The sequence below is a fragment of the Fundulus heteroclitus genome, chromosome 12, assembly GCF_011125445.2.
Source record: "Fundulus heteroclitus isolate FHET01 chromosome 12, MU-UCD_Fhet_4.1, whole genome shotgun sequence".
In the NCBI taxonomy this organism is placed as follows: domain Eukaryota; kingdom Metazoa; phylum Chordata; class Actinopteri; order Cyprinodontiformes; family Fundulidae; genus Fundulus; species Fundulus heteroclitus.
In genome coordinates this window covers 44,005,800-44,029,138 of record NC_046372.1, presented here as the reverse complement: position 1 = coordinate 44,029,138, position 23,339 = coordinate 44,005,800, and the positions used below count along the sequence as shown (strand labels likewise).

Genomic DNA, 23,339 nt, shown 5'->3' with positions numbered 1-23,339 from the left:
TACAAAAAAAATGGAGGATTTATTGAAATTGAAAATAGCATTAAATTCCACTTCAACATTCATTAAAAGTAAATGCCTACAACGATACACTGAAATTATCACCAACCACATTTAAAAAACAACCCACTGATGCACAGGATCAGTTCAAAGGAAAAAGCAGCGAGTATTTAACAGAAGTCTTCCAACTAAACAAAAAGGAAAGTCCATGCAGAAAAAGGATTTATTATTATTATTATTATTATTTTTAAATCTTGGGTTCACAAATTTTCTTCTGAAAAAAATTTGACCCGATTCCATGCGCCAATTTATCGGACGTGACGAAAATCACTTTAGAGGCCTGCTATTCTAAATCGATAGAAGTTAAATCAAAGAAACACCACGTGCAAGCGAGTGTGGACTCACGTCAGTGGAAGACGGGTACTAGCACCGCTAGGCCCAGAGCCCGGGGATGGGGGGTGGGGGGTGGGGACGTCTCTCGTCTTTCTGACTTACTTAAAAGGAACAGTGTGGAATATCTGAAGCGAGGTTCTGCATCTTACCGGAAGGTTCTTGGCATCTTCCGTCTGAACTAAACAGCAGACGTCTTAGGACTCCCCCGGTCTTAGAAACAGGGTAGCGGTTTATTCTATAAACCCTTAGACCGTCTTCACATCTGTACCGGGCATGCATCTTTACTCAAGAGTCCATTATTTACACAGAAACTAGTGGGTTGGAGGTCGCGCGCCACAAGCGTTCTTGTGTGAAACGCGCACTGAGAACGGAACATGGAAAGCGTCTCTGCGTATTTACCGTTTCTTGACGGTAAATTGTGACATTTGGATTTTAGCACCAGAGAAGCTTTCCGTGTTCGGCTCTCAGCACTTGCGTCGCACCTGGACATCCCTGGCGGTTCCCAGGTGCCGAGAGACATCAGCTGCTTAGAACCGCTAAACTAAAAACTAAAAATAAAAAAAATCTGGCTGGTGGCAATCTCAAAAGTGGGGAAGGCGGATGGTTCTAGCATTTGCAGCTGAGAACAGAACATAAAGTAATCAGCACAATGTCACTTTCAAGTGTAGGCACTCGTGGCTCTTCAACAGTGCACAGCGAACAGCAGTCGGGTTGGTGGACAACAGCGACGGGAATAAATCGCACCTGGAGCCAGAGCCAGGTGGCTCTTCTTAAGGTCTGCTGGCTCTTACAGCTTTACAAAACAAAAACAAAAAAAGGATGACAGACAGATATGCTGGGAACAATGGAAGAGGACTGCATTAAATGCTTCACTTAGAAACAGAGAGCGATGTGGGAATGTCTTTGGTGCTCCGCGTTGAATCCAGCTGAACAGAGCCGGGTCATCCAGAGAACTGTTGGCGTCGTTTCCCCCACAGACCGCCTACTGAGGGCGTTACAACGGAAACGGACATCCCAGGAGGAGTGTTGCAGTACAACAGGAGCCCAGAAGGTACAACACACACCTTGGAGTGTACTGGATGGCTGGAAGTCCTTCACATCAGCTAAGGCTCGGCTGCCTTTCAGAACCACGTCCAGAAAGGAACCAGTCAGCCTCCAGGGGCCCGGTGGGGCCGGGCCTAATCCCTCCTTACACGTTAGATCAGTAAATCCTGGCTATTATTAACACAACTCCATTAGTCTTAAACCTATAGATGATGCTCAAATTCAAATATTCCTATGTACCTTGTAATATTTCCTTTATTTTGTAGAAGAAAAAAGAAAATGAATCACAGCATAGATGCAGTTTCTGCCTGAATATATTCTGGAAAAGGATATTTTCATGAAAACTGCACAGTAATCTGGGTCTCTCCTGGCTTGCATATACAGGTAAATTGGCATGCTGTGGTGCAGATGATGAGATCAAAGCCTTTTCTGAAGAGGTTTAGTGTTCCCTACAAGGAACGTGTCTGAAGGGAGGGAGGGGTGGAGAGGCGGAGGCAGAATGCGCTGACCGTTAAGTCTCAGCGTGGAGACTCAGGCAGGCGGAGGTCTGGTCCCTCGCTGCGGCCTCCAGGCGCTCCCTTTTCTCTGAAGGGCCTGGCTGAGAGAAACCCGAGAGGCTCTTTTTTTTTTTTTTTGTTGCTTTTATTTGTACTTTGATGGGCACGCTGGCGCGAGAGATGAGTGGAGATCCACAGACGTTAGAGAGGATCTGCCTTAGAGGAGCGCCAGCAGGCCTACCTGTGGGGGTCGGCTTTCCTGTGGTGCGATTCGGGCGAAGTCCAAGAAGGCAGATGACATAGAAACATTGTCCTCGGAGCAGTTCCAGTTGTCTTTGACAAACAGAAGCTCTAATAGGAAACTTTTTCTCTGGACTTATTGAATGATGAAGCCAGGTTGCGGGGCCAAGCGAGGCGAGGGCCTCTGAGGCAGGGCGGGGGGGTACTGAGAGAGGTAGTGGCTAGGGTATCCAGAGGAGACGTTGGGGAAGGGCTGCCCTGTTCTGGGAGGGATTGGTGGGTACTGTGACGGCTGGCAGTAGAAAGGGGGCTGGGGGGACGCAGTTGGAGCCGGGTTAAAAACGGGAGCGGGCTGCGATGGAGGGGCCGGGGGTTTCCTCCTGGCCGGGGCCACTGGAGAAGGGCTGCTGCTGTTGCTGTCGGCGAGGAGGGAGGACACGGCTGGCACATCCTGATGGCGGGAGGAGGGGACGGGGGTCGCCTGGGGCAGATGCAGGCCCTTCTGCACCATCTCCTGCAGCTTCTCGATCTTCACCCGCCTTAAGTGGGCCAGCTTCCTCTTGTTCTGGTAGGAGTCGATGAAGGCATCCAGGGGCATGTCGCCGTCCAGGAAAGAGTCAGCCATGTTCTGTTGACAGAGGTAAAAGGAGTCTTAGGAGACCAGTTTGACACCGAGCTGAGAGTCAACGCTATGGAAATGGCACAGAGGTACACCGATATGGACTGGGTCATTAAACAGATTCACCCAGCAATCGTACGCCTTAATATGGCCATTCATAGATCACCAGTTTTACTTGGAGATGGAGAAATGTAAAAGGCTTGCAGGCCATGAATCATCTACTTTAACTGGCGAAAATCCCAGTAAAATAGATTTGTTAGTGGATTTAATGTGACAACATGGATAAAGGTTCCATAGATGTTAACTCTTTTGTGAGTCACTGTACAGATAATGTGGGAACAGAGAAAATGATAAGCAAATCAAAATGTTCCAGCAGCCTGTAGGAGCAGTTTTCAGCTAGAACTGAGCCTAATAATCCACGGAGGTCGGTGCTACATTTTACATTGTGGTCTACAACAATCATGCCCTATCCACAGTTTGTTGCTAAACGATTCACAGACAGAGAGGCAATTTTCTGTAGCACTTGTTGTGATGCTCTCAAACACTGCCAACATCCAGAATTCACCCTTTTTCCAAAGAGATCCCTGTTTGCTAACAACAACAGCATACTTTAGGAATAAGGGACAGATTCTGTTGAATAATACTAAATACCAGAAATGTTTGATTAAACAAAGAAGCCCGATTCCATAAGTGGCAGAGCTTTAGGCAGAGAAATAGTTCTAAAGAATAAAAATACACAGTTGTATCCTGTCATTGTATTTATGTGTCTGTTAAAAATGCACAATTGAGGTATAACAGCTAATCTACAGTTGCATTCCTCTACCACCAGGGGGCCTTTTGCTCTTCTTTCTCCACAAACTGTCCCAACCTTTAGAAAGATACAACATAATGACCAAGCATACGTTCTGAAGGCTTTGTATCGGCAAGGTAATGACACGCAGCCGCCCGAGTTGGTCAAGGTCTTCCGCTGCCAATCAAGGCTCTTACGTCTCAAACAACGAAGACGTTGGAGTCTGGGAGAAGACACAACCTCCTGGAGAGGGAGCTACATGAATCACTGACTCGTCATCCATAGAGGAAGAGCAGCATGTTTACCTCTGTCTCTTCTTCTATTTTGGCTCCCTCTGTCTGCAACAGGGCCAGCAGAGTGTCTAGGGAGGTGCTTCCTGACTTGTGGTCTGTGAAACAAGAGAGACAAAAAACAAGTGTTAGGATGCTGCTGCTCCTGGACAAGGAGAGGGGAGGGGAGGGTTTTATCTGTCCAATTTAGGAGGGTTCCACATCCAGACTGTGAGTACAGCCTAAGGGACATGGCTCAGAGCAAATAACTACAGGCAGGTTGGACTAATGGAACATTTAGCTTTAAAAAGACATCATCATGGAACAAAAACGGATTTCATATCTTAACGGTTTTGATGGTAACGTTTAAGGAAGCTCAATGGGTTTTCATGAGAACACCCAGTTAATTTATTAACTGGGTGTTAATTATATGCATATTTAGCAGACGTGGAACCAAGTCACAAGTTGGTCTGAAGTCTCAAGTCAAGTCCCAAGCTGAGTCTAAGGTTCTACACTTTTAATTTCTGGGATGAAACTACTTAATTGACCAAACATGTAATTTAATGAAAACTTATTTAACAATTAGAAATTTAAATATTCTTTAAAAAAAAAAATTATAATAATATTTTTTTTTTTTTAAATAAATAACAGTGAGAGGAACTGAATTTAAAAATCAAACTGAGAAAAGACTGAGCGGATTGATGATTTCATGATTTTATCAAGTCACATGACCAAGGTCCAAGCCTGAAGTCCAACAATACATCCCTTATTTCAGAGAACCCACAACACTTGAGTCACCGTTCTCATAGAGACACTCCCTTGGTGTTTGCACTCTGAAACGGCGCTGAAAGCCATCGCCGGCTCTGGCACGAACAGTGCAACTCACGTAACAGACGGATGACACAGCGATAATTAGCGAGCTCGACGACAGAACAGGAAACTCAGACATTCCAGCCAGCCTCCACTGAGCCACTGTGCAGAGAGCTCCAATTACACGGCAGGCTCCAGTCAAACGTGATGTGCTGGTCTAGCTGTTGGAGCCAAGCCAGCGAACATACGTGTGGACCGGTCCACAAGATCCTGAGCAAACTCACGGCAAAGCTTGCCTTCACCAATGACGCTGAATAGCTTCAACAAGAGCTGCACAGTACAACAAACCTTAACATAACTTAAAAACGCACACATGTGGTTGGCAGAAAGGTAACATCACCCTAAAGACACCCCATGCCGCCGTAAAACACGGCGGTGGCAGCATTATTCTACGGGGTTCCTTTTCTTCAACAGTCGGCCAAAGTGAATGGGAAGGTGGAGGAAGCGAAACACAGGGCAAGCTGGAGGACAACCTCTCAGAGGCGGCAAAACACTGGATCACAGGTTACCTAGCAACACATCAAGCTATAGCAGACAGTCAGAGCCACAGTGGAAGGGCTTAACTCAGGGATGCACCCATATGAAAATGTAGTCTGATATCGATATCCCATAATATTGCTGTTATGTCCGATGACCGATATTTACCGACATACACACGTTTACGTTTCTGGGATGATAAAATTTTATACGATTTTCTGCCGACTAAAACTATGGTAACTGAATGTTTTAATGTGTGTTATAGTCTGGAACTTGCACGCTGCTTTTCCTTTGTCTTCTTTTAACATCGCTGCAATGCATTACCATCACTGTCTCATGGCTAAAAAAACAAAACAATCACATGGCCAACCCCATCCGCTCCCTCTCCTGAAACACTGGCACAAAGGGAAAATAGATGGAAATAAACAATGTTTGTTAATAATTGGCCCAGTTTTGCTTATTGGATATGTAAAACAAAATACTACCAACATTGGCCGATACCGATGTTAATTGCGATATATTGTTCATCCTAGTTTAAATCAAAGAGTGCAAGTGTTTCATGGGACCAGTTAAAGTCCAGACCTACAAATCTATGGCGAGACTTGAAAACCAATGTTCACAGATATCATCCACTTGGTAAAGACATAACCAAGAAGGCCTGCAGCTTTACACTTTGTGTTGATCCATCAAACCAACGTCCCTGGAGTCTGTGGCTGCAACCTGAGGAACGGTGAGGAAGCTGTTGCAGGGTACTCCATTAACGCAGGTTAGAAGATCAAAAGGTGTCAAAGGAAATTTCTTCAAATGTTAACTTACTGACGATGTAACAAAAATCTTTTAGTTTTGATAAATTAAAAGATTTATTAAAAGATCCCTTAAATGTTGTGCTGCAGTTGCAGCTACAGTTTCTAATGAATCGTCCGTTCTTTTAATCACAACTTTAACCCCCAAAATGTATGAACTACATCTCTAAACATCAAGTCAAAAGTGGCCTCCGACATGGAGACTAACCGTGTCACTCCAGCCTTTTCTGCCATTTCTGGATTCTGAACTGGCTCCTATTAGTTCAACCAAGAGATGCCTCTGACTGCTAGTGGAACCCCAATAACGCCAGTCTCATCCCGCGGCAATGTTAGCTTTCGTAAACAAAGCCAGCACCGTGGAACCAAAGGAAGCACAGCTTGACGTTCCTGCATATCCATTTGTGTAAAACATGTGCCCGATATTTCCCCATATTGTTCTTTTCAAAACAACAACAACGCAGATGGCAGTTTTTCCCTTTGCAGAATCGAGTTGTCTTCTTCCTTTTTTCCTCACAAACGATCAGTTTTGTTTGGCTTTACGACTCGCAGCAGAGCTAGCCAACCATCACAGCCTCCCCTGGTAGGTCAGAGGTGTGTCACTGGAGCGCAGACTTTGACCCAGGGACTGTTTGCAGAGCAATCAGTGTTGGCTAATATATTCCAAGTGTCATGAAGTTTCCATTGTCCATGCTAATGGAATATTTAGCCAGTTAGAGTCCCTTTCTCATCCGGGCTTCCATCACTCTGTGACCGCATTTCTGACAAGGTGAGAGGAAAAAAGAAAGTAGACATAGATTGCAAGTGACATTGGCTTTGCAACATTATTGCCATATAGTGTAGACCCATCTCTTTGACACTGGTGACCATCCAGGGAACTGATGTTGAGGTAGTGGACTCTTCTAAGTGCCTGGGTGTTCACCTGAACAATAAACTGGACTGGAGTCACAACTCTGATGCTCTTTACAGGAAGGGTCAGAGCAGACTCTACTTGTTGAAGAGGATGAGGTCTTTTAGAGTCCAAGGGGCGCACCTGAAGACCTTTATTTACTCTGTGGTGGCATCTGCCATCTTTTATGGTGTGGTCTGTTGGAGCCGAGGGGAATTGGCTGGATAAGCTCATTAGGAGGGCCAGCTCTGTCCTGGGACGTCCCCTGGACCCAGTGCAGGTGGTGATCATTGATCTACAATGTTTTCCACCCCATGCATGGAGTAGTTGCAGAGCTGGAGAGCTCCCTTAGTGCGTCCCAGATGCTCTATGGAGCGTTTCCGCAAGTCCTTCCTGCCAGTTGCTGTTAGATTGTATAATCTCTGCTGCTCACAACAGACTCAATAAGTGTTTACGTCATGCTAATGGTTGCACAAGTTCTGATCTGATCAAGAATCTCCGCTCTTTCAGATGTCCCTCAGATACAACTGTACATTTGCACATGTTTTAGTTTCTCAGGTAGCATGTTTGTGCGGTCATGCATCTTGTGGAGGTTTCTTACATTGTTCTGGAAATCGGCTGCTTTCTTTCCTCCATTTTAACCTGAACATTGCATTTTTACCTGAATATGCCGTATTATGAATTAATAATTGCGCTGTATTTTACCCCTCTTTCTGATACACTCTTTCCCTTCTGCTTTGCAGCTTAACTTAAATGAGTTTTTTTATTCAGATTATTCAGTGTAGTGTATAGGTCTGGTGTCTTCTGTCTAGGTGTTTTTGCCCATACCCAAATTTTCCGATTGTGGGACAACAACGGTAATTCTATTCTATTCAGTGCCAGCACACAGGTTGTTTTTAAATTGCTTCGTACATCTGTTTTCTGTGACATGTCAGGACACGTGACGTACTCTGGCTGCTACAGAGACCAAGGCTTTCAACAGATACCAGGAAGGCTTATTGTATAACCGCAAATTTTTCCTGTGTCTTTCGTGACACATACTGGACTTGTACCTCTCGTCGGCGTTTTGTGAATAATCAGGTAGAGCGCTAGAAAATAAACACTAAAAAGGGCAGTTTTTGGTCATTTTAGCTGTAACCCTTGCTAACTGTTAGTGTAACATGCTAAAGACTGTTTAAAATGTCTACGCTGTAAAAACTTAGTTGGTAATAAAAGGTTAAATGCCAATTTTGCAGTGACTGCTCTCTGTTTGGGATAAATAATAAAGGCTTTTATATCTTCCTGTATTAAAGTTCTCACAAAGAAATCAGCCTTGCATTGTCAAAGTTTTATAAAACAGAAGGACCCAAAATTGGCCACAACACTGATTGGTGCATCTCTTGTGCAGACAAGCGGAATAAAAGTACAAATCACATACAGGGTTCCAGGCCAAATGTGTCAAATCCTACTGGTCTGAACTCCGTTTAGTTCTAAATATAGACATAACATAATGTTCCTTCTGCATGAAGCAAACAATGAAGTAGCAGCATGCCTGACTGTGACACCCACTTGTTAACAAGCCTGCAGAACGGGCTTGCAGTGACTTAGCTTGTCACAAGATCAGCAATGGAAACCAGTCACAGTATCCTGCAGAGAACCCGAGCTTTACTCATTAACCCCGTGTAACAAGCAGGAGCACAGCCACGTGTTGCGAGCACAGAAAACACCTTGTTTACCGGTCGCCCCTCAAATATGAGGAAAGGAAATGGTCTTGACAGGAATCCAGAAGCAACTAAGGCTTTATTCGAATTCTACACATATCTATGAACTGTCAGCATCGGATGCCCGACGCCTACTGTGGTTGTCCTGAAACAGGCTGGAGCCCTGATGAGGAAAATATCCATCTTTGATCATCTAGAGCCCAATGCCACAACAACACCGTCCGGTCGCTCAAAGCCACGGTCGTGTGAACGCAGGTCTGGCCTGGAGACATTTTAGAAACAAAGTGGCTTTTGGTTCAACTAAAAAGTCCCCCCCCTCCCACAACCACACACAGAGTCTGCCTGGGAGCACAATGGTCCACTGAGGGCAGCAGTACGCAGAAGCTGGGGAAGCATTCAGTGCCCTGAAGGGTTAAAACAGGATAAAAAGAGCCAGACTGTATGCAAACAACAACAACACAACCAGCTACTGTATCCTCAACCTTTTCTGGGTCAAACAGCTACTTTCCTTCAGCCCTATCCACAGCTGCTCAACAGCAAATCCACAACAGGGACGGCTATTGCTGGGGAGGCAGGGAGGAGGGGGTTAACCTACATTTCATAAAAGCCATCACTTGCTGTCATCAGGCATAAAGCGCTGCATTCGTCTATAAAAAAAAAAAAAAAAGACCAGCAGCTTTGACAGATTAAAAGATGCTAAAGATTTAGACATGCAGACTACACATCACACCCTGCAGCCGGCCTTCCTATCACCAGGGGATCTTGCTGTGACCTCGGCTAGCTTTTAAAGACGGCAGGGCTTGAAGGGATGGAGACCCAACCCAACTTTTCTCAGAGAAACAGGGGAGTGGATAACAGGGATGCTATTTAAAGAGGGCTGCCTGGCAACTGGTCTATAAACACGGTCACCAGCACCGTCACTGCGTCCTCTCCGTGTACCGGGAGGTGCTGTGGAGGATAAAAGCTCAGTGACGGATGGTGGAGTCGCTGGAGCCGGTTCTGAAAGCGCGGTGGATCTCTAAATCAGATCAACAGATCAGATCGACCAGAGGGAGAGCTCACTTAGTAACGCGGCAGCGGGAAGCCTTTAGCGGGGAAATGAGGGAACTGGTTGGACAGGTCTTTTCTGAACATGGTGATGTCAACAGAATAAATACAGAGAGGGAAGAAAAAGAAGTAAAGATCACGTGAGGTTCCTGTGGTTCCACCTGCTGTTTGGGAAAGGTTCCCTTTTAAAACAACAACCACCTGAGGATGAGGTCCCGCCTCAAGAGCTGAAAACAAGCAGCGTCTTTAGACTAAAAAGAATCAGAGAGCACAGAAACTAAAAAACACACACAGCTTAGGGCTTATTTAAATGAGCTAATTTTTCTCATCATGTGGTACACCAATTATTAGATGAGAAATTAGATAATAGTGCAGCAGTGGGCAAGCTTACAGCGCCCGGGGAGGAACCTGGACCCATAGACGCAGTCCGTGGGGTCCGGACCGGGTACCTGCAGCCTCCTCAGAACACAAGCGCACTGCTCTAATCACTACGCCACCACTCGCCCCTGCAACATAGATCCGAGAAACCTGCGGTCGGCCGGAAACAGCTGGTTTTTCCACCTGAACGTGACCGGTGGCCTAGAAGGGGAAATAAACTCTTCCTTGTTGAGTTAAAGCACGGTAAGTGAACACCACATGGCCAGGTAACATCCTGGTGCTGAAGCTGCAGCAACACAGACGAAGGTAAGAAGCTATCAAAAAGGACACCGACATGTTGAGACATGTCTGCGATTCCCTGATGCTAGCAGGGAGCACCAGACACTAGAAGAGAGAAGAGGAACGCTGAATGGAGGCCAGCAGCGTCTCTCTGAGCTTCCAGCACTTCTCTGTTTGGGACCTCCTGCAGGTGGAAACGTTGCCAGTTAAGGCACGGAGCTACCGTCACTAGCAAATACACACAGACTGATGTTTAGCCATGCTAGCAGCGCTAACTAACAGTATACGATGCTAAAGCTAGATTAAAACGTCAACTCCAATCATTTTGTCCATCATTTTGTCAGCTAAAATGGACTATCAGCAGGTCAAAGTTTTACTCGGAACAGAAATCGGCGACAGCGTGATGATCAGGGCATTCCTAAAAACCAGAACTAAGCCTTTTGTACTCCTTCAGACGTACGTCATCAGAAAATAGATTCCTATCTGGATTAAACACCTATGACGGTTTCATGGATCGATCTTTGATAATTTCGACATCTGAATAACATGTTGGCATATTTGAAGATAAGCACACTAGGACCAGTTTTCAAAGGTTGCAGAAGAAGTTCAAGCTGTAGCCTTAAGGACAGACAATCCCTTTTCACCCAGGACAAGCCTCGCGTGTTAGCGCTTCCTGATCAGAAGATCCAGCTAGTAGCCACAGGACAATCTGGGTCCTCAGCCCATAGATGGTGCTCTGGGATGAAGGAATAAGAGTTGGATAAACCACCTTAACTTTACTTCAGACAAAAGATAACTCTGTTAAAGTCTATAAGCTTCTGAAAAGTGCCCTGTTCTAATAGTGCAATTAAACCCTGAGGGCTAGAATAGCTAGACTGGATTGGGTTTCTATCAGAACCCAATATACTAAACGCCTCGGGAAGGTGAGAATTAAAGTAAAGCCATGAATGTTTTAATGCATTGTCCACGGATCCGTTTTCTACCACTTCATTGTGTTCAAATTTCTAAAGAACATTCAAAATTCAAGTCCCTGGTCTAAACCGAGCAACGGTTCCGAGCAGCTTGTGTGCGCACAGCTCCAATACCCAGTCTGGACTTGCGAAGCTGATAGGACTCGTAGCTCTCCTGGAGACAGCCGTAGCTCTTGGTGAGCTGCTCCTTCTTGTGCTCCAGCTGGGGCTGCAGGGTGAGGTTCTGTTCGGCCAGGGTTCGGTTGTTGGCCAGCGTCTTCTCCTTGGTCTGCTGGACCCCCTGCATCTGCAACAGACATGACACACGGCATGAAAGTTCACTGGAACAAAGGGGCTTTGTGTCTACATCAATGTGTGAAGGTTTAGTCGCGGGCTGTGTCCTATTTCATATATAACCATCCCATATCAGTGTGTGCCATGCTCATATGGCAAAGGACTGACTGGAGGGCCATAGTCGTTGGCTAATATATTTTAAGTGTAACAGCAGCAGATGCTCCCAGAGGACACAAGCGTCACAGTCCAAAAGGCTAAAAGGTCACAGAGTGATGGAATTATGGAAGAGAAACGAAGAAAATAGACAAATATCACCTGAGACTGTCATCGTAACATTTACCAAAAATATCGCCATCACAAGGGCTTCTAAAATCATGCAGACCCTGTGCAGGGGAGTAAAGCTGTCTTGTGAAAAATAAAAATAAACTCAAATCAGAATTCCCATTAGAGCTAAAGATCTGTACAACTCAGCAGAAGCACTTATTGAGAAGTCAAATTATCCAACTTCCTCTATGCGGTACAACGGCCTCCCACGTGTAGAAACACCAAGAGAAGTGTGAATAAGGCGGACTGGTTGTTGTCATGTCTGCTTACTGCGGGCGCTAAAACCAGAGGTTGCCTGCCAGAAGCAAACAGGAAGCATTTCTTATCAAACACTTCTGCAACAACTCATCCTGCCTTCATTCAGTTCCCAAGGCTCTCCAAAAATGATGACTGATTGATACCAAAAAAAAAACAAGTTAATCAGATAAACAACTATAAACAAGAGCTAGGTGTAAACTTCTACTGGTCTTATAGTTTTTCCCCTTCCTGTGCGTTTTTAGCTTTGCATTTTAGGAAATGTGACTCATCTTTTAGTTAAAAAGGTGCATTGCGCAAGTTTGAACTTAAATATTTATTTTATTTCCCATTGGCACCCTTACTATTGCCTGACTTGTAAAATGTATCCTCCAGTCACCTCAGTTGCCTATAGGCCTCATTAGTCAGTTTATGAGAGAGTGATTCGGGTCGGATCCGCTGGGCGTGCGCTCTCGTTCAAACTATTGTTCAACTGAGGTTGAGTCTCTGCGGCCGCTGAGGCATTAGCCAGACAACACGGCGACTGTTTTAAAAGATGGACGACAAAACACCAGCAACAGGCGCAGGAAACATTACGGCTCTAAAAACAGACGTTTTACGTCTCCCATGCGCACAAAACTGGTGTCATTCTAAGTTTTCGCCAGAGGGGGCAGACGTGAGTAAAACTCCTGGAACTTGCGCAATGCACCTTTAAAAAGGTTCTGCAATCATGCGTTAATTTTGGATTCATGCTGGATGTGTAATGTTTATTAAAATGCATGAAATATGGCACTAATGCCTTATTTCTTCTACATTATTTATTGTACCATCTGATACCATTTATCCCGTAGATGGTCTACATAACGGTGAGACCTTCTGTTGATTGAATGATTAACTTGACGAACATCAAAGGGTTGCCAGTACAAAAAAAATAATAAAAGAAGAGTTTTCCTCTTCACCTTCATGTAAATGAAGTGTAGCAGGCAGGAGATGTGACTAAAAACAAAAGACGGGGAACTGCAGCGGTTTAATCCGCTTCATCTGGGCAACCAGAAAACGTCACTTGGAGATTTAAAACTCGAAGACCCTGAAGGGAGATTCTTCATTTGCGACGACGTCGTTGGTGGTGCTGAAAACCCAGTCCTTGCCTCTACTGACAGCCAACGCACTCTGCAATCCCTCCTCTTCCTTTCTAACCATCCCTCATGAGAACCTCCAGATAGAGACCTGACGGTGGAGAAGCGGCTTTGCATGATCATGGACGGAGATGCTGAGGGTCCCAGCTGTTATAAGCAACAAACTTGCTTTCAGAACAACATGACAACAGATCCGTTTCCTGTACGGAGCAGAGCGAGCCCAGAAAGTGTAACACTTTAAAGTCTTGGGTGTCAAGGATAAGAAGAACCGTGGAGAATGTTTTGTTTTTTCTCTCCAAATGTTAACGTGAGTCATATTCCATGTTCCCTCTAACGCTGATTTGAACTCAAACTATCAGGACAAGCTGGCAAAGCAACGAACGGCGTGGACAGATTAAAAAAGGAAACATCCCGCTTCCTGCCAAATGACTCATTTCACACGTCCACTCAGCGCGTCAGCTGGGCAAATATAACCAGGACTGGCTGAGAAAGACACCTCGGCGTTGGTAGGCTTTACGGAGCAGCTGAACTTCACGTCGCGCAGAAAGAAGCGGGCCAAAATGATTTCTAGAGCGTTGCCCCACCACATCCTGAGGAAGCTCATTCTTCTCTCTCTATTCAGAGTCCCAATTAAAAACAAGCTGATCTTCTGTTCTCCCATTTGCATTGTTTGTCGTCATTTCAGCTTTTAACTTTTTGTTCCCTCTCTCTTTTATTTTTCATAGTAGGTGCACCTGGTCTGGCGTTCTGTTAACTGTGACATCATCCAGGGAAGACAGATCACCTGCTACTACCATCTAATGTAGAACAGATTACTGGATCAATGTGTGCTTCTGTGCTTTTTTGTCTCTCTTGTTGTGTCTCTGTTCTGTCTTCTGTAACCCCCAGTCGGTCGAGGCAGATGACCGTTCACACTGAGCCCGGTTCTGCCGGAGGTTTTTCCTTCCCGTTAATGGGGAGTTTTTCTTCCCACTGTCGCTTCATGCTTGCTCAGTATGAGGGATTGCTGCAAAGCCATGGACAATGCAGACGACTCTCCCTGTGGCTCTACGCTTCCCCAGGAGTGAATGCTGCTTGTCAAGACTTTGATGCAATCAACTGGTTTCCTTAGAGATGAAACTTTTTGACCAATCTGTATAATTGTTTTTTTTTTTTGTTTTTTTTTTTTTTCCCCCTTCAAGATAGCGCTGCGCAGACAGCAGCCAGTCACCTCGGCTACGTCTTCTATTTTCCTACTTTCTCTTCTTTGCTATTTAAACAAGGTGCTATAACCCGTGCAATAAGCCTGTGCAATAATCATGTATAATGAGTATAATAACATATGTGCAATAACCTATTTATACATAGTAGTGTATAGAATTGTATATAGCTGTATAACTGCATGTAACTGACTCTACTTAGGCACCTTCTTCTGACTTTTGACTATTGAGCCGATGGGACAGGTGAATTTCTCCATTGTGAGATCAATAAAGCTTATCTTATCTTAATTTGAGTGAATTTGACTTTGGAAAGTGCCTCGAGATGACATGTATCATGAATTGATGCTATATGAATAAAATTGAATTGAATCTTCGGGCCATCAGAATTAACGTGGCGTTGTTTGCAGGGGAAGCTTCCTACTGTCTGTAAAGGCTGAAATCATCACAGAGAACAAGTATTTCCAGGCCGTTTCCTGCGTTGACACAAAGCTCCACCTCTGGGCGGTTGGATAAGAGCGTGTGGTTGACGAGGACCGCCAGGGGAGCTGGAAGCTGATCCTGGACGGCCTCTGTCCAGGATCAGCTTGCGAGGCGCCGCAGGAACTGGCTGTTGATTATTGTCAGACACCCTCCACACCGTTCCTGTTAAGCAAACGGTGCCACAACATCAAAAGCACAACCGCCACACTGCTGCACGGCGTCGGGACTTCAAGGAGATAAAAGTGCTGACTCTCAGCCACAGGTAGGATAACGTGCTCCACGTTCTTACGCTTAATCCGATTGGATTTTTAGTTTATTGTGAGAAAAGAAGGCCCGGGCCCAGGTTCCCAGAACCTTCTGGATGCACGTTTTTGCATTTGTGATTCTTTTGCTCACATTTTCACGTTTCCTTCTGCCTTCTGCAAAGCCACACACAGCCAAACAAAAACGCTTCAGAACAAATCCAAGTTGTTATGCAAGTAAGAAACAAAATGATGAAGCGCCAAGCCCAAACAGTTCAAGCTGTTTCCCATCACAGTCCCCGTCCAGAACCCAGCAGCTGTCCTGCAGTGTTGTCCCACACGGAGCAAACGTAGAGCTCATCATCTGCAAGGTCCTGGAGCTAAACTAGAGCCTGGGATCATGTGAGACCAGGTAGAGTTTACCCAGAGAGCCCCCCGACGTGGCAACAGCAGACTCACACAGACCGTCTGCTAACCTGCATTTCAAAGGCAGGTATGCCTCTAATCTGACTTTCTCTACCTTCTAAACTTCTGCTTAGATTACATCAGACACGAGTTATACATTTTTTTTATCTTCATGTTAAAACTTCAGGATAAAAACAGGCTGGTTGATGATTATAAATCTGCCATCCTGAGGTTAGGATTACACCGGCTTCACGTCGTAAGTGGACAGGTTGCGTGTTTTACAGCTTTAACTGTGTCAGCCAGTCAAAGTTCAGCGACAGAACGAGACGCACACTGTGGATCCACGTCATGCAGTGATAGAAGACGCACACATCCATGTTTAAAGCGCGTAGTGAGGACCGTGCCTCGTCTTCCATAGACTTCCGTTCATCTTCAAGCCGTTCTATGGCCTAACCCTGACCTTTACAGGTTAGCACTCCACCCTTATTCAGTCTTCTAAACCTAACCCAGAATAAAAACTAGGACCGACTAAAGGTCCTCAGTTTACATCAAAATGCAAAATGTGTTCTGCTGCAAGTACAAGAATCCACGGCACACTGAAACGGCGCGGCTGATACAGCAGATGACCATTTGCATTATTCAAAGAGAGCGAAGGCTGGAGTGGGTGTTCCCCGCAGAGCGCAGGTCTGAGGTGAAGGTTTGTGTTCGCGCAGCTGACGGCCGCTGAGCTCGCCGCTCTACTTCCCACCAGTCTCGGGTTTCTCTCACTGCCTTCTGACACCCGGCCCCTTTGTTCCGACCCGGATCACCGGTAAGAATCCCTCCTGTTCCCGGACAGCTCCACCTCTGACTCAGGTAATTCTCCCCCGTGCTTGTATAAACTAACCTGACTCAACAGCCGGTGCGTCACCGCGCGCAACCCCCCTCCCCTCGCTACCTGTGGGATGAGGTAAATGAAACTCTGGAGACAAACAACATGTAGGGTGTGGATGTTAAAACAGCAGGAGCTGCGTCTAAAAGAAGACACGGCATGCTCCGTCCGCGCAGACGTACAGTAGCTGCGCCCGACAAGCCGCCCCCATCCCTGCCAAAGCAAGTCCGATCGGAGCGGCAGGGAGAAAACCCCCCGGCACCATGACGACAGACGAGTCAAATTCCTGGTCCCTGGCGACGTGTGTAAGATGGCGTTTGGGGGGGGGGGGAACGGGGGTTGCGGGCCGAGAACGTGTTTGGCCTTCACTGGCAAACCCAACAACAAAAAGAGGCACCGTTGGAACGTTTTCAGAGACATCAGCAGTGGACTCCATGTTGGGCTGATGGTGAAGCCCAACATGGAGTCCACCAGTCTGGAAGCAAGGTTTGGCAGGCGGGGGAGCGTTCAGGTGCAAAAATCCTAAAAAACACGACCAAAAACAAAAGAATTCCACTGATCTGCAATTGGTCTTTTGACCCAACAAATGTCTGGCTGAAGTGAAACCTTTCCAAGGGTCCAGCTGGCAGCTGCTTTGTTTATGGAAACAAGGAGCTCAGAGCATCTGCTTGCATATCAGGGGCCAAAAGGGCCACCATCCAGGAGTTAATAGCACTACATGAACACACTATCATTTAAAATTGACTGCAAATAATAATAACAATTAAAAAAAAGATAGAGAGATAGATAATATACATGTTATTCTACACTTTTGTGTTTGGTACATAATTCTGCATCCGTTCGATGTCTCCACCATGTATCTGCCATGTAGAAAATCATAAAAATAAGGAAAAGCCACAGAATGATGAAGGTGAGGCCAAACGTTTGACGACTAGTGTGTGTGTATATATTAAGTTTAGTTTATTTTGAACATGCATACATATTTAGAAAATTATGCAACTATTTGTACATACAAAAAGAGAAAGAAAAAAATTTAAATAAAATCACAAAGTGCTTCATACACACACACACACACACACACACACACACACACACACACATTATGAGGTATTCAAATATGTAATAATTACATAAGCACGGTAGAAATGAATACTTAAAAACATCAGGGTGTGAACGACTGAATGTAGTGTAAAGCGCTTTGGGGCTGTCGGACTAGTTCAAGTGTTATACAAGCCACACACCATTAGAAATCTGAATTTATGGCAGGTAAATATAAAATTATTTTAACATTGCTTTGTTTCTTTAAGGGAAGAATACCCATATGAAGATATGAATGGGGCGCAAAAGGGCAAGTGATTTTGAAATGCATTGTGGGATCCAGTGCAAAAAAAAAAAAAAAAAAAATTCCAAGAAGGAAAAGAGTGGAATGTCGCTGGGAACACAGTATGACTATTGATGTTCACTGAAGCGGACACTGAAGCTGCCGATTGCTCAGACCGCAGAGTGGATAGACGCGAGTAAACCCTCTATGAGGCTCTTAAAGTTGCAGTAGATGGGTGTACTTAATTATTTAATTAATAACGGTTGGTCTTCAATCACGGTGAGCTGCTGCTTTACAGCAAGGCACTGCAGAGGGTCAGGCTCAGGCGGCATTATTTACAAGTGATTTATTAATTAGCAAACCGACATTATGATAGTTCTGCAATACCACCGGTAGGTCACCCCATGTCTGTTTATATCTGTTAAGTGTGCCTCTTGTGGGGCTATATTTATCCACAAAAAGGGACATTAAAACACTATCAAGGAGGATTAGTGTATATAACTTTATTTTATCCTGATCTAACGGTTTTTGATCGTGTTTTTTTTACAAGCATATAATATAAATATAATATAAAGCTATATAGCTTTAAAATTATTGTAAGCCTGGCATCCATTCTGCACTTACGCTGGAAATATTTAGGAGGGCATCGGTTAATTTATTTATGAAGCAGCAATTTTCACAAAGGATTTCCTTTACTCTCTTTGTTTGCTACCTTCAGCTACTTTTAAAGTCGCTGCAGTTATAATGAAATATCACAGATAACCTCCGAGGAGCGAGGACAATTTATGATGCAATGTCTAAATTCATCTATGCGTGGAGGAAATAGAGGCTCTCCTTTACTCCTTTACTTCTTTTTTTTTTGCCATCCTCAGCTGGCTAGGCTAGCACTAGCAGCCTGCTAATAGCTCAGTGTAAAACAGCACAACAAGCTTTGAGCTTCTTGGCTTTGATTACATGCTGGTAAACTTAAGAACCTTCGTTGGTTTTCCCGCAGCAATCGTGTGAACGAGTGTGACAGTTAACGCCACAGAACGTTTTCCTCACGCTTTTAAACCTTAAATATTGCCACTGTGCCCCTAAATCTGGTCCCAATAAGGATTGCATAATATATAGCACTAATAAATCATCATGATATCAGTGGGTGTAATAATAACTAGGACTGTTTGGAGAGCAATAACTGATGGCCAATATGTGTTAGCTAGTGTTGGGAACTAGCATCTTCTGTGCTAATGTGATGTTTAACCAGCTGGATGAAGTCTCACAGCAACAGATGCTCACAGTGAGCACAAACCACCCTGTCCAAAAGGTTAAAGGTCACACAGAGACAGATGCACGGATGAGAAGGAGAGGAAGGAAGAAAATAGGCAGATAACACCTGATATCATCATCGTCATAGTGATAGTTACAAATATTATCGCCATTCCCAATCTTTCTAATGTCGGCCAGCCCTAGTCACAATTAATTGATAAATCAATCAATAACTAAATCATAACATGAACAGGCTTCTTCAGTGCATCGTTGAACAATTGCAATTTCAAACAAATATACTTAGGCACATAATTTACTCGCTCATATTAATTGCATTAACGCAAGTATTAATACAAATATTTATTCAATTAGTTATGCATTACTGACACGTACAAAATCATACTTATTTCACGATTACATATAATTCAATATTTCATGGGGGAGACTTTAGCACAGTACCTACAACTATGTAAAACATCTTCTATACAAGCATTCATTATGAAACCAAGCCATTGTTGACATCATTTCTCAATAAAGACGGAATTACTTATTCATAAACTCCATGCACCAGTTGCACATTTTGTCAATGAGAGTGATTTAGCTAACGATGCTGGTATATATATATATATATATATATATATATATATATATATATATATATATATATATATATATATATATATATATATATATATATATATATATATAATCGTCTGATGTCAAACTCCTGCTGTGTGACGTGGATTAACATTTACACATCTGTTGTTGTTTTTTTACCTGACAGGAATCACACGGTATACCGGTGTACCTGTCCGAACAGAACCAGCCGCTGATTGGCTGATTTCGGGTCTAAAAGTTAATCATGACGACATGTAGCCGAATCCACGTCGCAGCTATGCTATCGTTATTATGTGTGAAGACGGGTTTGCCCGAGCAGAGCTGAGGGAGAAGCTGATCCCTGCTCACAACTGTTGGCATGGACCGGCGTCTATTGTCCGGGGAAGGGAGAGTTGTGTCGGACAAAAACACAATTGTGTGGCAAAACTGGGAATCTGCTCTGTCAAAACTTAAACAATGCCTCCCTCAGTCCGCCCCAAGGTTAACAATTTCTCTATCCAGATTGTTTTTTAAGACTGTGGACCTTTTTACGATAGAGTTACAGATTTATTTTCAAAGTCGTCGTTTTAAGCCATTCCCGTGACTGTGCCAGCGTATGTTGGGAAAGCACAACAAAGGCTCGACGGGAAGGAGGAAAAAAAACAGTGACCGAGGGAAAAAAATGCATCGCGAGCTAACAGCGACTGGTTTTAAACTTACCTCATCCATCTCCTGGACCATTTTTGACAGCTTTTCGTCGTCCTCTAGCAGTTCATTAAGCTGAGTCATCGTGTAACCGCTGAACTTGGTGGAAAAGCTGGACATTTTGGCTGTGCTTGTGCTTCCCCTCGCCTGCACTCCCTCTTCTCGCGGCTCAGATTGTGACAGCTGACTGCGCTTCCTTAACAGGAAGTACAGAGGATAACAGGCCCCGTGATGCCTTCACGGGCGCTCAGGAAAACAGCAACTCCCGGGGGCCCGAGGGCAAACGGAAATTTCCCGAGCAGTGACGGGTCTGTTATGGCACAGCTACGAGTGTTCTTAGGTAAAAACCTAAAGCAAATATAATAATAGCAGTATGCTTACCGTAACATGTTTAGTTCGTTTGTCACGAATGTCCGGGGTCTTCTTGTTTACGATTTGGTGTTTATTATAGTCAGAGTTGTTCAGTGGAAGAAACCGAGAAACGTCCCTACACACATGAAAAAACCTCATACTAATTTTTAATAATACATATTAAGTCCTTTTAAAGGTGGAAGGATTGTGCAATAAGCAACTTTAATGGGGCTTTACCAAGAATCAGTTAACTTTACCATCATACACTAATCACATTCACACATACAGCCCTAATAATAAATGTAACTAGATCTCCCTCTGCAAGATGCACCGCCACCACCTTTTAGATGACAGCTACAAGCTACTGGCATCAATCTGGCTGGATATTTGATCACCTTTCTTCAAGTCATTCTTCTTAATTGTCGACTGCTTATCCGCAGAGCAATAGTTTTTGATCCGTGACTGACCTGTCAGAACACCCGCTTGTATCCGGGTTTCCATGGTCTTGGTGTTGATTTGAGGTGAAGTAACTTGGAGGTAGTCTTTCTTCCCTTTTATTCCAACCATTTTGTGAAACTCACCATTACCATAAGCAGCGGGGCTTGCTGACCAGCCCATACCGTGATGCTGTGGTCGTTAACACTCACCCTTCCCAAGCAATCTTCTCGCAGTTGTGGCCTATTGTCCCAGTCTTCCCCAGAAGGCATGCGGCATGTCTACGCGGGCAACCGCCGATTTCAGTCAGGCTTAAAAGTGTCTATTTTGGAGCAGGGCTTCTTTCGTAGTCCACAGAGATGTAAAACTAATTTGACTGCACACTATGACGCCAATTTTCCAGCTACTTCCAATTCATGTGAGCCTTGGTGTTTCCCCAAGCTGTTCCTCTATGCCCTAGTCAACTTTCTTTTACCAAGGGTTACAGTTCGGGTCTTCTGTCCAACTTTGGTAAATCTGAAGGATTTCTATTTACATGTTTAAGCAGATTTTTGTGATCTGAATTGGTTTCCCAACTTGTATGAACCTAAAATACACCTTCTGACTCTTTGTCTCAAATGGTTTATCACATTTTGAGAAATGACATTATGCAGCTTGTGTAGCGCAAATAATCAATTTCCTTTAATAGTCATCCTTTATCAATTCCATCTTACAAACCTTTTAATAAATAAAAACAGAATAAAACACCAGTTAGACAGCTTAACAGCAAAACAGTTACAGTGATTTGCAGACGATGAGGTATCATTAACACAAACAGTGCAGTGATAGCAGCATTTCCCTTTTATAAAGCTGATAAAGCCTCTGATGGCCATCCATTCAAGCTTTGTGATGTGTTGAAATATTCTAGCATGAACAGTGCCCTCTCAAAATGTACAGACGCTTGTTAAAAAAGAGGTTCTAAATGTGTATCTGGTCTGACCCAAGTCAGTTAACGGCTGAATTATCTCCTCAGGATGTCATCAAGTTCAACAGAAGCCTAGTAGCAGACAATTCATTTGTATTAAAGATGATTTGAACCAGGGAAGCATCTAAAACATGCAGCACATCAGCTCCTGAGGCCTGGAGACGGCAACTCCTGGCCTAGTTAAAGTACAAAATTTGAGAGGTCACTTGAAGAAGCCTGAAAACCAGTCCCCACAAGCTGACAGATTCTGAGAACCTTTGCAAAGCAGAATGGGCAAACACCAAGTCAAGATGTGGGTGTTGATGTGATATTGCCAGAAGTATTTGCTCCCCTGCCCTGACGTGAACTTTAGTGACCTCTCATTCTTAAACCACAGGGTTCAGTATGATGTTGATCCACCCTCTGCAGCCATAGCAGCCTCAGCTCTTCTGGGAAGGTGGTCCACAAGGTTCTGGAGTGCGTTTATGGGAATTTTTCTTTCAGGGGCGCATTTAAGGTCAGACGCTGATGTTGGACGAGAAGGCTTGGCTCTAAATCGCTGCTCTAATTCACCGCAAAGGTTCCCCAATGTTTGCACACACAGTCTGCGTGCCCAGGCGACTTTATACACCTGTGGCCATGGAAGTGATCAGAACCCCTGATTTTGGTTATTTGGAAGGATGAACACATGCTTTTGAGAATAAAATGGTAAATGGCTTGTACTTGTATAGCGCTTTAACTAGTCTTGATGACCTCCAAAGCGCTTGACACTACAGTTCAGTCATTCACCCATTCACGCACACATTCACACCCTGACGGTGGTGAGCTATGTTAGTAGCTACAGCTGCCCTGGGGCAGACTGACAGAGGCGAATATATTGTATATTCCCACCAAAGAGGACTGAATAAGGTAAACGAATCAATATATGCCTGAAGTTAGATGTTAATGAGAAATACACCACTATAGTCCATGTTTTGTAATTATTTGTTAGTATAAGGTGCGTAGAAATGTGTTTTGTCATTTTCAGTAGCGCGTCTCTGTAAAACCTTTGCCATCGCCGTTCCCTAGCGCCCTAACAGATTGTTTTTTTAGATTAATTGTACGGGATGTGTCACTTCCTATGTGGAAAACGCTCTGAATGGTTTATTGTCCTTTGATTTTTTTTTCATGTCTCAAAAACCTCCCCTTTCAACAGGCGTGGGTACACGTTTGAGAGCCCCTGTAACTGAACTTGTAAGTAGACATGAAGTTTTGTACAGAATTTCTATTTAAATTGCCCCCCCCCCCCCATGGTTTTCAGTGGAGCGCTTTCCCT

The 23,339-nt window shown here is 44.3% G+C and overlaps 1 protein-coding gene and 1 long non-coding RNA gene across 2 annotated transcripts; one reads left to right on the top strand and one right to left on the bottom strand.

The window, feature by feature from the left end:
* vps37ba (VPS37B subunit of ESCRT-I a) lies at positions 1-20,502 on the bottom strand. The gene is made up of 4 exons (XM_012849503.3): positions 20,311-20,502; positions 11,375-11,546; positions 3,886-3,968; positions 1-2,799 (listed from the first exon to the last, which is right to left on the bottom strand). The coding sequence occupies exons 1-4, from the start codon at positions 20,413-20,415 to the stop codon at positions 2,308-2,310; spliced, it is 852 nt and encodes a 283-aa protein (XP_012704957.2). The 5' UTR covers positions 20,416-20,502; the 3' UTR covers positions 1-2,307.
* LOC118565059 lies at positions 12,138-22,600 on the top strand. Its single transcript, XR_004932151.1, has 3 exons — positions 12,138-12,147; positions 18,057-18,059; positions 22,273-22,600. It is a non-coding gene; the product is annotated as an uncharacterized LOC118565059 (long non-coding RNA).
* Positions 22,601-23,339: the final 739 nt, after the last annotated feature.

Coding starts and splice junctions, on each gene's coding strand:
- vps37ba (XM_012849503.3), bottom strand. CDS start 20,415: ATGTCCAGCTTTTCCACCAAGTTCAGCGGTTACACGATGACTCAGCTT. Junction 11,547..20,310: donor TGGTCCAGGAGATGGATGAG/GTAAGTTTAAAA, acceptor TGTCTGTTGCAG/ATGCAGGGGGTCCAGCAGAC. Junction 2,800..3,885: donor AAATAGAAGAAGAGACAGAG/GTAAACATGCTG, acceptor CTCTGTCAACAG/AACATGGCTGACTCTTTCCT.